Source organism: Camellia sinensis, chromosome 5 (assembly GCF_055761805.1).
Source record: "Camellia sinensis isolate YWXY chromosome 5, ASM5576180v1, whole genome shotgun sequence".
In the NCBI taxonomy this organism is placed as follows: Eukaryota; Viridiplantae; Streptophyta; class Magnoliopsida; order Ericales; family Theaceae; genus Camellia; species Camellia sinensis.
The window spans coordinates 82,291,265-82,308,102 of record NC_138965.1 but is presented as its reverse complement, the minus strand read 5'-3'; the positions used below and the strand labels follow the sequence as shown (position 1 = coordinate 82,308,102).

General features: G+C 29.7%; 1 protein-coding gene across 6 annotated transcripts in view; it reads right to left on the bottom strand.

Moving 5' to 3' along the window:
• The window catches only part of LOC114311309 (transcriptional corepressor LEUNIG), a 68,811-nt gene extending 53,547 nt beyond the window's left edge, over window positions 1-15,264 (bottom strand). For 4 of the 6 annotated variants that reach the window (XM_082869136.1, XM_028257434.2, XM_082869137.1 and 1 more), the window contains exons 1-3: window positions 14,400-15,264; window positions 13,733-13,830; window positions 12,859-12,935 (exon numbers count right to left, since the gene is read on the bottom strand). In XM_082869136.1, the coding sequence (XP_082725262.1) occupies window positions 12,859-12,935; window positions 13,733-13,830; window positions 14,400-14,425 (201 nt within the window). In that variant the 5' untranslated portion in view covers window positions 14,426-15,264. Of the gene's footprint in view, window positions 1-898; window positions 1,512-4,143; window positions 5,365-12,858; window positions 12,936-13,732; window positions 13,831-14,399 lie in introns of those variants that run through there. The other 2 variants (XR_014329687.1, XM_028257433.2) reach the window with 2 other exon arrangements.
• Between the last annotated feature and the right edge of the window lie 1,574 nt (window positions 15,265-16,838).

Below are 16,838 nucleotides of genomic sequence, written 5' to 3'. Positions count from 1 at the left end.
TTCACAGAGAACAAATTTTTCTGTAACAAGTTAAAATTTTTCTAATAAATATTATTGAAAAACCTTAACTAATAAGGGGAAAAAAAAATTGAACCTTTCCTACTACCAAAAATTGAAAGGGATGTTTTACTAATTTTTTCTAAAAATTATCAATATTAAATTTATAATATGAACATCAAAGTAAAGTGGAAGTAAAAATTATAAACCATTATAATTATATTATGAATGATATAGTGTAAATGTTACACACTTAAAAGTTATTGTGATTATGTTATGAATATTGTGATAATGTATATACAACATGCACCTTTTTAAAAGTGCACACCATAACTTCTTAAATATTATGTTCTAAAATATTTTTGAAAATTCAACATTTATTTTTGATAACTCAATAATCATATAGAGTGACTCTTTACATATTTCAGACTTGGAAAGGATTATAGGTCATTGGGAGTATATGGACACGACAATGCTACATGTATAGAAAATCTATACATGAAAGTTCTTACATAAAAGTGGACTCACATGTGATTAGCTTTGTATATAGATTTTTTTTTGTTTATAAATGAAAAGTTTGATAATTAAAAAATTAAAAGTTAAAACCAAACTTCCCTCAGTTTTTAAATAATTAATTTTCAAAAAAATTATATAAATTATTTTATCTAATAAATTATAAATAAAAACAATACCAAGTAATTTGATACAAATTATAAAGTAAAAATAAGGATTTATTACACTTTCTACTCCTAAACTATCACCAAATTATTTATTTAATCTCTGAACTATCGATTGAGTTTACTTAGTGCCTGTTTGGTAGAACTTTTTTTCAGCTTATTTCAACTTTTACCTTAATTTAAGTTGTTTTATTGTGTTTGGTGTAGCATAAGAACACAGATTATAGCTTTTTGTAAATCAAAAATCAATTTTTTCTTAAAATGGCTATAGGGGTGCTTTTTTGAATCAACTTAAGCGACAAGCTGAGAATGGAGGGGAAAAATTACTTAAATGCCCCTCATCAACTTCAACAATTACCAAAACACCACTACATAAACTCACAAACCAAACACTATTCACTTCTTTAGAGAAACAAAACTTGAGAGGCGATTTCCGGCGGCGATTTCCAGTGAACTCTCTCACGATCTGACGATGGGGCTATCAGCTAGGGTTTTGCAAGTGAACCAAATCTCTCTCTCTCTCTCTTCGCAATCGCGGCAGATCTCTCTCTCTGGCGTGTCTGCGATCGATCTGAAGCCCTTCTATGCCATCAAGATCTCCCTTCCGCCGTCACGATCTCAAACCCTAGCACCACATCGCCACTGTGCCTTCATCGTCGTCCCCCATCTCCCATCGCGATCGATAGAGAAGTGATCTCAGTAAAGCTCTCTTTCAGGTGAACCAGAGTGCTCTCTCTCTCTCTCTCTCTCTCTCTCTCTAGCGTTGTTCTGTGTCTACGATGGAACGGCGGCGAGGGATGAGAAGAGAAGAAAGGGCTACCGAAGCATTTGCCTTTGCTGGATTACCAAGAAAAAGCGATTACCGAGGCTACCGGAAAAGAAGGGGTTGCCAATGTTTTTTTAATAAGGCCAAGTTTGGGAAGACTAAAAAAGTGCACTTTTTGTCTTTTTGGACTAAAAAATTGAGGTTGAAAATATGGATGTTTGGGTTAACTTTTTGACTTTTTATTGAAAAATGTGTAATAAAAAATTGTAAAAATTGATTTGTGGGGAAAAATTTGAATTGGGAGTTGTGCAGCCGTAATTGTTGACTTTTGGTGAATAGTGTTAACTTTTTAACTTTTTGAGTAACTTTTTGACTTTTTAACTTTTTTGGAAGTACCCAAACTTGGCCTAATAATAACAATAAGTCATTAATTAAATAAATTTTATATTAATTTATACTAATTAATAATTTTAGTATTAACTGATACTAATTAAGCTATTAATTGATAATAAGTTAAAGAATAATATTATACGTACCAATTAGTGTGCTAACTAGTGTACCAATTGATGATGTGGCATAATTTAAGAGATTTTTGGTATTCATAATGTGATTAATGAGTTAGATCAATAATAATGTCATAACTAGTGTTGGTACACTAATTAGTACATTAATTGGTACATGTAGCACCACCGTAAAGTAAATTATAAAATATTAATAAATTTTTTTTACTTTTTAGATGCACCTTACTTAGATGTATCTAAAAAGTAAAAAATTTATGAAAAAATATTTTAAAAAATTAATAAATACATAAAAATACAAAGAATGTACTAAATTCTCGTATTTTTTTATATTTTGGATATTTAGTGAATTTTTAAAAAGGTTTTCTTCACAAAATTTTTACTTTTTAGATACATCTAAGTTAGGTATGTCTAAAAATTTTAAAAATTGCTTAAAATATTAAAAAAATCAATAAAAATAAAAAAAACACGAAAAATAAGAAAGTAAAATTTTCTGAAAAGTGTTTTTTAAAAAGTGAAACCAAGCATAGTAGAATTTTATGAAAAGTGTTAATTGATACTAATTAATAATTTTAGTATTAATTGAGATTAATTAAGCCATTAATTAATACTAATTAATAATTTTAGTATTAATTAATACTAATTAAACAATTAATTGATACTAATAAATTTATAATGAAAAAAATTGTTACAATAATACTTCATTATATTTTTATCAAATGTATCAATTTTTATATTAATTGATACTAATTAATACTAATTATATTAACTTTTATTAATGAAATAATTTTTTTAAATTAAAATTGAAAAAAAAAATGAAAAAATTATCATTTTTATATCATATAAGGGCAAAAGGGATAATTATACAATAAAAAGATATTTTACAGATTATCAACCAAACACTACTTTGCTGCTTAAATCTATAATCCTACAACTGCACCAAATAGATTAACGGCTTATGTTCACAGCTATAAATTATGATATGTTAAGCTATAATCTATAATCACTTTCCCACAGCTCCACCAAACGGGGTCTTAGTCTTAAAAGTATATAAATTAAAATTTATTTAATCCCTCAACTATCAATTAAATCTATTAAATTCCTATAGTATTTAATTCAAATTTATTTAGTCTTTGAAAATATTACAAAAATAAAATATAAGCACATAAGTATTATAAATTCGTAAAAGACTATCTAATAAAATTTACTGAGAACCATACTCTAATACTAATTTAAACACAAAAAAAAAAAAAGACTTTTTAAAGAAAAAAAATTCTTTATTTTTTGATACATGTAAATTAAAATTTATTTAGTTTCTAAACTATCAATTGAATCTATTAAATCCCTAAAGTATTTAATTTAAATTTATTTACTCCCTAAAATAATTACAAAAATAAAATATAAGCTCATAAGTATTATAAATTCGTAAAAAACTATCTCTAATAAAATTTTATTGACAAAACTGATAACCAAACCCTGATACTAATTTAAATACACAACAACAAAAAAATACTTTTCAAAGATAAAAAATACTTTATTTTTCGATACATGTAAAAGAACATAATTCATATAGTTTTCTACCTATGGGGGAGGATATTAACGTTTGACCTAGAATAATTACAACACCCCCACCATTTGGTAAATATCACAAAATTTCTAAAAAGAGGCAAGAGATAAGCTGCTAGAATTGAGGACTTTGAATTCATGAGGTTCCTAAAGATTATGCTCTTTTAACAGATACGGAGTATTTTAATTTAAAAAACAAAAAATAAATAAATAACATAGACCAAGTCCTTTGGCTTCACTTTAAATAGTTTGAGCTACACGATAGCAATTAGGAGTGAGCAACGGATATACTGATCCGTCCAAACCGATCGAACCGAACCGATCCACCGCATTTTAGACGGATGTGTGATAACAAGCAGACAGTTACGGATTGATTTTTTTCAATCCGCCTAGTTTTGAACAGATGACGGATTTGAAGTTCCTTTGGCCACAACCTAATCGCCAAACCGCAAGCACCCATAGTAATTTATAAGACTTTATATTTTCAATTCGTTTAGATATTCTGATTGCATTTTCAATTGACAAATAGTTTAAATATTCTGTTGAAAAAGAGTTTTCAACTTGAATATACTTTTTGAATTCAAAAAAGTAAATGCATTATTTATTTATATTTTTTGATTTTTAAATCTAACACTAAAAATTATAAATAGAAAACATGATATATGCTAATTGGTTTTTGTTTTCAAAAACATATATAGATGTAACAATATAGAAACATACAATCTCTATTACTGCTTTGTTCATGATTTTGGTGGTTTGAATTGTTTTTTTATTTTAAAAAACACAGATTGTAATACTTTATGTGGATGAGGCATGCTATAATTGTAATATGTGGATAAGGCATGCAGTAATTGTAATATTCTAAAGTTTCAAACTTTCTTTCTTTGGATAAAGCATGCAGTGATTATAATACTTTTTTAAGTCATTGACTATAATACTTTCTTTTTTTTTTTAGGAAGTACACAAGTTGAATTACGTTGAAAATTTATAAAATTTTAAATTGCCAAACCGATTCACATCCATCCGCCAATCGGCTCAATCCACATCCGTCGGATTGGCAGACAGATGTGGATTGATTCTCTAATCTACTTATTTGGCGGACGAATGGCGGATTAGAAATTCCGTTGCCGCAACCAACCCGCGCACACCCTTAATAGCAATCACACAAGTTGCTAGCTGAACCCATCAGGCTGTCATATGATTTCAATAATTACATTTGAAATTTTAATGTAAAGCTTAGAATTTGTCAATCTGTCCATGTAACATATACATATATATATATATATATAAAATTGTCATTCCTTTAGATGAAACAAATGTTACAATAATCATAGAGTTCAACATCTCAATGCAAATAACAAAGAACAGCAAAACGGTCAAAAACCCGTTCCAATACCTTCTAACATGCTTTTAGATGCCTAGATGCTATATGTGCTTGATGACTTTGCTCAAGTAGAATACATTAACTTGCTCAAAACTATTTGCAAGAAATTGCTTAACCATACACATTACAGAAACAATTTAGTCCATAGGCTTTCATCATCTTTTTCTTCCTAAAGGAAGCATCTATTCAAGAGTAAAACTAATGTACTCAGCCATTTTTAAAGAACAAGAAATTGCCTTTGAACAGGTCAGCTATGCAACAACATTAAGAAGCATAATGGTGTTGTCATGTGTCTAAAATCATCATCTAAGTACTCATTGTCTGAATTGCAAGAATAGATAATCCAGCCAGAATCCTTATTTGTTTGCAATTTCTCATCAAAAGTAGAGTTAATCTCAATTTTGTTCTCATTTTGAGATTGTTAACCATTGTAAATTTCAATAGATTTACAATTTCCTGAAACACTCAAGTCAACAATCAAGTATTAGAGACACATCACCAAAATAAGAAACAAGACCCATAAAAAATCATGGTCAAAAGCTAATATCAGATTAAGTCACAGTTCTACAGGCCCCTACAACATACTTGCCCACAAACAAAACCTTAATTCTAGCCATTAACAATGTAAGACATGATTTGAGAATTCGATGAAACTAAATTGTCAAGAATGTAACAGCTTCAGTGAAACAGCGCAGACGGCTAAGTTCTTTAAACATCGCAGATGACTAGGCTAAAAGAGAAGGCCTGTTATCTTGAGAATATTTTTTACTCCCTTCTGGCTTTACCTTTAGATAAGGGGTTCTTCTCTTTACCCCAGGGAAAGCCCTTTTTGCTTTAATTAGCGTGGTGTTAAATATTGTTACCTATGAAAGATTTTGGAGTTATATAGATTTGGACAATTGCTAAACAATCCCATTCCCTTTAATTAGTTTGAACAAGCTCACTTTTGTTTCAAAATGAAAGTATATCAACTTTGGTTCCTCTTTTTCTCTCTTATTGTGAGCCTTATATTTTATATTTCTTTGAATGGTTCAATAACTTGCATGACATTTCTAGATTTAATTGTGAAAAAAAATATTTTTAAGCCTAATTTTTTAAACAATATATATATATATATATATATATATATTGTCCTTCTAGTCATGACTTTATTATTTTTAGATGCTCTACTTCGTAAAGTGTCCATGTTGACGATGAACTATGAAAGTCATTGGAGTTGTGAAACTAGAATTAAGGTTTTGTTTGTGGATAAGTATTTTGAGTAGTGCCATATATGTTTTTTTAAAACAATTATTGCTTGGCCTATACTCCTCCAATTTAGCCCCTCATAGGAGCCTGTAGAATTGTAACTTAATCTAATATTAGCTTTTGACCATCACAAGGAGGGATGATTTTCTTCTTTTTTATGGGTCTTGTTTCTTATTTTGGTAATGTGTCTCTGATACTTGATTGTTGACTTGTGTGTTTCAAGAAATGGTAAATCTATTGAAAATACAATGGTTAACAATCTCAAAATGAGAACAAAATTGAGATTAACTCTATTTCTGATGAGAAATTGCAAACAAATGAGGATTCTGGCTAGATTATCTATGCTTGCAATTCAGACAATGAGTACCTAGATGATGATTTTAGACACAATACAACACCATTATGCTTCTTAATGTTGTTGCATAACTAACTTGTTCAAAAGCAATTTCTTGTTCTTTAAAAAGGGATGAGTACATCAGTTTTACCCTCGCATAGATGCTGCCTTTAGAAAGAAAAAGATGATGAAAACCTATGAACTAAATTGTTTCTGTAATGTGTATGGTTAAGCAATTTCTTGCAAATAGTTTTGAGCAAGTTAATGTATTCTACTTGAGCAAAGTCATCAAGCACATAGAGCATCTAGACATCTAAAAGCATGTTAGAAGGTATTGGAACGAGTTTGACCGTGTTGTTGTTCTCTATTATTTGCATTGAGATGTTGAACTTCATGATTATTGTAACATTTGTTTCATCTAAAGAAATGGCAATTACATATATATATATATATATATATATTACATGGACAGATTGGCAAATTCTAAGCTCTAAATTAAAACTTCAAATGTAATTATTGAAATCATGCGATAGCCTGACGGGTTCAACTAGCAACTTGTGTGATTGCTATCGTGTATCTCAAACTATATAAAGTGAAGCCAAAGGACTTGGTCTATGTTTTTTATTTTTTTATTTTTTAAAATTAAAATACTCTGTTTATGTTAAAAGAGCATAATCTTTAGGAACCTCATGAATCCGAAGTCCTCAATTCTAGCAGCTTATCTCTCACCTCTGTCTAGAAATTTTGTGATATCTACCAAGTGGTAGCGGTGCTGTAGCTATTCCAAGTCAGACGTTAATATCCTCTCCCATAGGTAGAAAACTATATGAATTATGTTCTTTTACATGTATCAAAAAATAAAATATTTTTTATCTTTAAAAAGTTTTTTTTTTTTTGTGTGTTTAAATTAGTATCAGAGTTTGATTCTCAATCATGTCAATAAAATTTTAAGAGTATTAAACGAACTGAAGAAATAGAATTAGATAATTTGAATAATAACACTTTGTTACAAATTATAATAGAACAAAATAATACATTAATTAAATTATAAAAAAATTAAAAACAATCAATAAGAAATTATAATAAACGAAATATGGTATTTAATATTAGATAAAAGGTTTATATTTGAATTAGATAGTCTTTTACTAATTTATAATACTTATGAGCTTATATTTTATTTTTGAAATCCTTTCAAGGACTAAATAAATTTGAATTAAATACTTAAGGAATTTTATTCAATTCATAGTTTAAGAACTAAATAAATTTTAATTTATATACTTTAGGACTAAATAAACTCAATCGATAATTCAGAGATTAAATAATTTGATGATAGTTTAGGAGTAAAAAATGCAATAAACCCTCATTTTTATTTTATAATTTGTATCAAATTATTTGGTATAATTTTTATTTATAATTTATTAGATAAAAATAATTTATATAAATTTTAAAAACAAATTAATTATTTAAAAGCTGAAGAAAGTTTGGTTAACTTTTATTTTTTTAATTATCAAACTTTTCATTAATAAACAAAAAAAAAATCTATATACAAAACTAATCAAATAATGTGAGTCCCACTTTTATGTATGAACTTTTGTGTATTGTGTATAGATTTTCTATACCTGTAGTACTGTTACGGTCCATATACTCGCAATCACCTCTAATCCTTTTCATGTCTGAAATGTATAAAGAGAGTCACTCTATGGGTGTTTGCGAAGTGACTATTTTAGAGACTTTTTGACTTTTTGACTATTTTAGTATAAGATGGATTTTTATTTGAGTTGGTGTATTGAAAAACATGTTAAAATGATGTTTGAAATTAAAATGACAAATTTGTCTCTTAACTTCACATTTTCCAAAATTAATTTGAACGGGTAAAATTGTAATTTAGCTAGGACTGTCACAGTGACAGCCACTATCGACCTATTTTTTTTATTTTTTTTTTAAAAAAAAACTTTTGATTTAGGAGCTTTTACGCTAAAATTGTTTTTGAGGCTATTTTAGCCCCAAATCTAGGTTCCCAAACACCCCCATATGATTACTGAGTTATCAAAAACAATATTTTAAGTTTCAAAAATATTTTAGAACATAATATTTTAAGAAGTTATGGTGTGCACTTGTAAAATGTGCATGTTGTATACACGTTATCACAATATACATAACATAATCACAATAACTTGTAAGTGTCTAACATTTACACTACATCGTTCACAATATACTTATAATAGTTCATAATTTTCACTTCCACTTTCACTTTGATGTTCATATCATAAATTTAATATTGATAATTTTTAGAAAAAATTAGTAAAACATCCCTCTGCAATTTTTGATAATAGGAGAGGTCCAACATATTTTTTTCTTATTAGTTAAGGTCTCTCGATAATATTATTAGAAAAATTTCAACCTGTCACAGAAAAATTTGTTCTCTGTGAAAAGCTAGAATTTCTTTATGAAAACAAACTTCTCTATGCCGAAATTTTTCTATGAAAATGTTGAGGAATCTCAACTACTATGAAAATGTTACATGTCTTTTATCTTATAAAATCTCAATATCCTGAACCTTAAACTAAAAACCCATAATTTTTACCACAAAATAACATTGCGCACAACAAATATTTCTATCTTTTCTCACAGAAAATTCATACATTTCTTATGATGTGTATATATCATATATAACAAATATTATTGTATCATAACAACCACGATGGATATATTAACACCCAATTAGTGTCAGATTTTATCAATTGATAAGCTTTGTGATACTTGTTATCTTATTTAATGGCGCTGCTAGCATTGATGTTCAACTGTGAACATTTGTGTTAGTTGTGACCAGTCATTGTTGGACTCAAAAGAATATAATATTCATTTTTAAAAAAACCAACCCAAAACAATATCATATTACCGTTGCTGACAATGTAGTGGCGTAGGACAACTATACTTTTTGTATTATTTATCTATTTTATCTATTATTTATATATATATATATATATATATATATATATTTTAATGCACATCCTAATATAACTATTACACCACCCCTCAATTTCTACATTAATAAATTTTTAATACACATTTTTAGATTTCATTTTTATTACTTTTTATCCTATAATATATTTTAACGCAATTTTAATTACAGATGCCCTTATAAAAAGTTGTTAAAGAGAATAATTAAAAATATGAGAATTAAACGAAAGAGAACCACTTAAGAGAAGATGATGGGAGTTGGAGTGGTTATTGGACTAGATAATAAAAATTTTGTCCTATAAATAGTTCTGTCCTATACTTTTTTGAACAGTCCTATACATAATTATGTCCTATTAAAGCTCTAACCTATAAATATTGGGACTACTTAATAAAAATTCATATCTATTTTATCTATTTTATGCAAAACTAATATGGATCAAAAACATATAATGAATATGGGTGAGTGTTTATTGAGTTCCAATTTGAAAAACCATTGATGGGAAGGGCTTTTCAGTGACTTGCATCAATTGCAATGGGTTTGATTAATGAGCTAACAAAATACATTTTTTTGATTGGTGGATTTTGGTGAGATTTATAAGATCAATACACTTTCATCTAAAAATTATTATTTTATTTATATTTTTCATGAAAATAATTCATAATATTTCCCATTAGAAATGTTAGTTAAATTTTTACATAATTTTTCATAAAACTTTCATTTTAGAATGCTCTTAAATTTTATCACAACCATAGATTTTAGGCTAAATCATTTTGGGAAAAAAATGTAAAAGAAAAAAAATTATAATTTTAGATGAAAATAAAATATTTAAAAATTATAAATGATATTTGCATAATTTCGAAAAGACGACGGGTGGGAGGTGAATGGATTAAAAAAAATAATAATAATAAAAAGATAAAATAAAAAGAAAATGTATAAAAGGGTATTTCAATCCCATTAGATAAAAAATATATTATTTAATGCAATGCATTTATAATCTTTGTTTCTTTCTAGGATAGTAGGGTACCTACTCATTTGTTGCATTCTTAACAAGTAGCCTAAGGACACTTGTTAAGAAAATCTATCATCAAATGTGTTATGTTCATATACATAAAAAAATAAAAATAAAAAATAAAATTGTGTAAACAAATTTATTTTCATTTTGACAATAAATCTATGAAGTTATAACTTGTACAAAACTCAGGTTACCTAGTTATATTTCATTATGAAGTATCATTTAGTTCACAATTTAGCAGTATTATGGAAAGTGCATTTTTGGTTCTTACTTTTGGACTTAATTTTCTCTTTAGTGATTTTTAAAATCAAAAAAATCAAAACACTTTTTAAGTTTTTAGATTCATACTTTTGGACTTAATTTTCTCTTCAGTGATTTTTAAAATCAAAAAAATCAAAAAACTTTTTAAGTTTTTAGATTCAGCTCGACAAGATGAAGTGGAAGATTATAATTTTCTTAAAAAAATCTAAAAAAAATCCAAAAAAGACCAAAATAAACGATCTTTTTTTGCTTATTTTCAAATTTAGTATTTTTAAAAAAATCTTTAAAAAAAATCCAAAAAATACCAAAATAAGCTAAAACAAACAATCTTTTTTGGCTTATTTTCAACTTTGGTATTTTCTTTTTGGAATTTTTCAAAAAAAATATATACTTATTAGATTCATCTCAACAAGACGGACCAAAAAAGTAAAAAATTTTGATATAATTTTGAAAAAAAGAAATTACTTAAGACAAAAAAATTCGAAAACATTGGTGTTTTTTTGGCCCAAAATTAGCTACGAATTATTCCAATTGAATGGAGACTTTAACTGTGTGAACATGGTAAATTTAGCTATGCATATGAAGTTAGAGCGAGAGCTAAGGCTACCCAGGTTGGGATTGGTTTTGCTGTAGTTAACAGTCAGTGGTGCTATTGGTGTTGTCGATGATGTGTCCCAATAAAGACTTGCCACATGACAACAATGGAGAGGTTGTAGAGAGTTTGATCAGCTGTTGACAGTCCATCTTTTAAAGTGGCAAAGGATTTTAAAGAATTTCACCCTAATTAAACAAAATTTAATCAAGAAAATACAAAAGGTGGGGGAGTGATAACTCGTATAAAATATCTTGGTTCAAGAAAGGGAATGACGCAAGGCTTCACTCCAGTTGTCTTATTTCTTTTACTATTGGGAAATCAACCAAGGACTCGATGGGGTCTAAGGAAATAGCCAAAGATCCTGCACTTTGTCAAAAACTAGCCAGTCTGGCTTGGGTAGAGTCGAATCTAAGCGTTGGCTGGGTAAGCATCCTGTAGTAAGAGTAGTTATGAACGCTGTAGACTATTCCAAAGGGGGTAGTGAAGGGAGGGCCCCAATTGGTAGAAAAAAAACCCACAACTCAAGCCAAAAAAATCTACAATTCTATTAAAATGCTTCATAAATTTATTTTCTGTTTTGGAAAAGAACCAACCTCCTACTACTCTACTATGTCAAAGTCAACATTAGGGCAATTGCATGTGATTTCTAATTTATCAAATAAAACCAAAACAAAGCAATCAATACATGATTAAAAATAATTTAATCAAACTATGCACGCATAGTGTTTGCACCCATTTTTGCTTGGTCTTGTCGACAAGTGGACCAGTTGGAGTGTGACGTGTGGCAGAGACAAGCGAGGGTTCAACGGTTTAAGGGGGTAAGTAATTTGAGAGAGGTTGAGAATGTGCATTAAACAGTGCAAATGATGGAACAATTTTTAGCTAAGTCGTGGGCTTAGTGGGTGACTTGCAGAGAGAGGAATGTGCAAGGTGGGAGTTTTTGTCTATCAATGGAAGGTCCAAAGGACTGAGAGGTATGTGGCAACTTGGAGGGGCAGCAGTTCAACAAGAGGAAGTGAAGGATTGGAGAGGTTTGAAAGCCTTGAAGTCAGGAAGCAGTTGCAGCAGTTAAGCAATGGCAGTTACAAGGCTCAAGGAGGTCATGCGGTCATGGGCCAGGAAAGAAGGGAGAGGATATAAAGGCCAGAGATTTGAAGAAAGAGGAATCAAGAACAACACAACAGCTTAGTTCTTAGACTTAGGAGTAGTTCAAACTGTAATTTAGGAGTAGTTCTTTGTAATCAGTACTTCGTAATTGGGTGAACTTTGGTGATTTCAATCAGAAATTACTGTTGTATGTCTAATTTACTTTGTTACCATCAGTTGATATAAAAGTCTATTCTTCTTGTTTACTTTGTTACCATCAGATGATCCAAAAAAGTCCTCATTCTCTTGAGGCATTCGAACCAATACCACAATTGCTTGATTACTCCTGTTTTAATTGTTTAGTTTAAGGTTATTGCTTGGTGACTGTCGATCGAGACCTAGCATAATTTTTACTAACACACAGGCAGCAAAATAAGCAAGAACTGAAGTACCTTCTGAGTAGGCAAGAGATGACCAAATAAGTGGCTGCAATGGTGGTTGATGGAAGTGTCATTATCACTCCCTTTAGCTACCAGAAAAAATAAATACATTATCTAAACAACCAAGGATAAACAAACCAATCTCGACACAAATTATACTCGGTAAACAGCAAGTACAACTAATATGACAGTATGGCAGCAGTCCTGAATGCAAAATAGCATAATATGATGAAATTAAACTATACAACCAGTCATATATTTATGCAAATGTAATTATAAATAACAGTAAGCAAATTGGGAATTATATTATTAACTGATATACCAACCAGTCATCTTGATTTTCATTTTTTTTAAATAAAGCAAAAAAATAAGATTTTCAATGAACATTCCAAGTAACTTCAATAACTATTATAGACTTCCAGTAGTGACACACATGACGGCTACCACCCTTTTTTCTTGTTTGCTTTTGAAACTGTAATTTAAAGACATGCATTAAATAAAAATAAATGAAACAACAACAACAATAAAAAAGAACAAAACAAAGTTATGAGCGTCAATTCAAAGACCTGCATTCCACATAAATTGAACCCATTCAAAGCTATTAAAGAGAAATAAATTTCATCTTCAAATTAATAGTTATTTATAACAAGCAACTCTTCTCTTCTCTTGTAATAGAGACCCTAATAGGCAGACTTCAACTTTATGATGACATCAAAGAACACACTCCAATTAAACATAGGTCGGGAGACAACCAAGAGCATAAATGGCTGAAACACCATTGACCCATATTTGAACAAAACAAAAAGAACAAACCAAATTCACAACTCAAAAGGCTTTTCTTTATTTGTTGTTCTATCGGTCATGAAAAATTTCTAAATAATCTTACCAATGGGGTCAGGGAATACTTTCGCTTCAGCTTGAAAAGCATGTGCAGAAGCCTTTAGATCCCTTTTGCTCTTTTGATCATGGGTATACACATGTAGCCTGTTAATATCCAAATCCCCAACATGTTGTGCGAAATATTAGAGGAAAATTGAAACTTTATAAATAAATAAATCTCAGCACAACAAAAAATAACAGAGCATACACATTCTTTAAACATAGATAAGCTAAGATAAAGGAAATGTGTAGAAAACTACTTAAAATATGCTAAATCAAGCCCTTCTCTTCTGCATCATGCAAAATATGTTAACTCAACTCTGAAATAAATATTGCATTCATATCATACCAAAAGAAAAGAAACCTAATGTTGTGTTTGGCTGGGGAATTTGGAAATGGAAAGGGAAAAGATGTGTGAAACTATGTGAAATATATGCATGATTTATTCATGCTTCAGCTGCCTTTTCCATTTCCCTTTCCAAATCCCTCTCCAAATCCCCAACCAAACACAGCTAAGTTAGCAATAGAAGAGCAGAATAAATAAGAGCCAAAGAAGCAACCATCCACAAAATCAAATCATGACCAAATTTATCTATTAATACATTAAATCATGCAGACAGAGCTTCACTTCAAATTTATTTTTAAAATCAATCGAAAATGAACTACATACATACCAGTTTGCAATCGAGATCAAATGCATCTAGGGTTTCGTCGTCGTAGCAGGGGGTTGGACTCGTGATCGAATAGGTTGTTTAAGTTGGGTTGGGGATGGATGACGGTAGAGAGTTAAATCAGGGCTCCGAAATAGAACAGAATTGGAGTGAGAATAAATTCTCAAAATGTTAGGGCTGAAGAAAGGGTCTGGCGATTTGTCACAAAAATTAAGAGGGAATTTTCATTCCTACGAAAATTCGGGTGCTTGTTCCAAATTTTTGGAGAAAATTATTTTGGCTGTATAGGTAATAATTAACGAGTTTTTTATTAAATATTATTAAAATTTTAAAAATTTTAGCCAAGGGTACGAAAACAAACACCCGAATGGAGTTTAGCCACAGTTTAAAATTTAAAAAAAATTTGGAACAAACACCCAATTTTTAGCAACAGTTTAAAAAATTTTGGAGTTGGTTGCAGAGACAAGGGTACGAGAACAGCAACAAGTCCTCAATCCAGAATCTCAGAGAGAGATAGAGACTGTTGGTTTGTAAATGTGAGCAGAGGACCGAATCGGGAGCCGGAGACTGTCGACGATGATTTCGACGACATCGGTGAACTTACAGGCGACGAGGACAACCAAATCTGGACAAGGATATCTTTAACAGATCAAGATCGCTCAGATCTGCCTTCGAGAAGAGAGAGAGAGAGAGAGACGGCAGAAGCTGCGGAGTGGCGGTGGCAACAGCGCACTGCGGAGGAGGAGGGCTGGAGTTCTGCCGGTGGAGAGATAGCGTTAGAGTTTGAAGAGGGTGTGTCTGTATGTGTAAGAGAGAGAGGGAGAGAGAGAGAGAGAAATGTGATGGATTTGAGAATCTCATCACTGTACATGACATATATGTAGATATTTTGATCATTTTGTCTGAGTGGTGTTTTTAGGATGATCTAAATAAGTGTATTTTTTGATTTTTTAATAAATATAGATTAGATTTAAAGTGATGTGTTAGAGATGTGATGTGACTTAAATAAGATGATGTGACTTAAATATGATAGTAATTTTTTGACTTTTTATCTTTTTTCAATCATGTCAAACTTGGTCTAAGCCTCCGTATAAGAAGTGTGTTGGTTTTTTAATTTTTTGGCTTATTTAATTATTTTAGTCTGAGTTAAAAAATTTCGTTTGGGAAAGATTTTTTGGTTTTTTTGATTTTTTTTGTGAGAGAAGAGTGTAATGATTATGGGTTGGATGTGATGTTTTGTTTGTTGTGGTGGTTAAATAATCTATTTTGTTTTTTGTGACTATTTTAGCTCCAAAATCACTTGTCAAATACCACCTAAATTTGTCATTCTGAACAAGTAGATGACATATGTGTAGGTATTTTGATCATTTTGCCTAATGGGTTGTTTGGAATGTTGTAAATAAGTATATTTTTTGACTTTTTATGAAATATAGATTAAGTTTGAAGTGATATTGTAAAGAGGTGATAGCCCTGTTTGGTAGGGCTTATTTCCATCTTATTTCAGCTTTTAGCTTAATTTAAGCTATTTTGATGTGTTTGGTTCAACTTAACAATACAGCTTATAGCTGTTTGTAAGTCAAAAATCAACTTATTCTTTAAGTGAAGGAGGAGAAACTTAATTTATAAGTAAAAAATCAGCTTATATTCACAGCTATAAGTTATAAGCTGTTAGGCTATAAGTTATGATCACTTTCCCGCAGCTCTACCAAACGGGGTCGATGTGCCTTAAATAAAATGATATGACTTAAATAGGATAGTAACTTTTTGACTTTTTAACTTTTTTAAAAGATGCCAAACTTTGCCTAAATTTATCATTCTGAACAAAAGTATTTTAATGATTGGATCTTTGGTAAAAAAAATTGTGATTTGGATTTATGTAAAATTCATTTTTACCCTTATTTATTTTGTAAAATTCATTGGCAATTTAACTAGATTGGATGTCAATAGTCACAATAAAAATTAAAGGTAAATGTGATTTTAAATTATAGATTGTTAGGTTTTTGTAATTGGCAATCCTGATTGACAAAACTTATGTCTGTTGTATTTTTATTCTCTTTTTTGTTTCTGTAAAGAGATGAATGTTTCGATGCGAATCCAACCCAAATAATATTATTTTTTGCCACTGCGCTGACTATATCAGGGATCGAATTGTTTGATTGCTCAAGCTATCATTTGTGCGCTCGAACAATGAATGGCATCATCCAATACTTTTGTAGAGCATCCAAACTTTTGAGAGCATTTGATCTGCGCACGAGCAGTAAAGTCTTAGCTCAAGTGATGGATACGCGTTTAGTGAGTTTGCTCGAGCAATCTTCCTGACTCTATTTTCTATAAATTGAGTTGTTCGCTATTTTTAGGGTTTTTAGCTGTCTCGAATCTTAGAGAGAAAGAAAAAATAAAGTATTTTCTATTGAAGGCTGATTTATATGAGTTTTCTTGGTG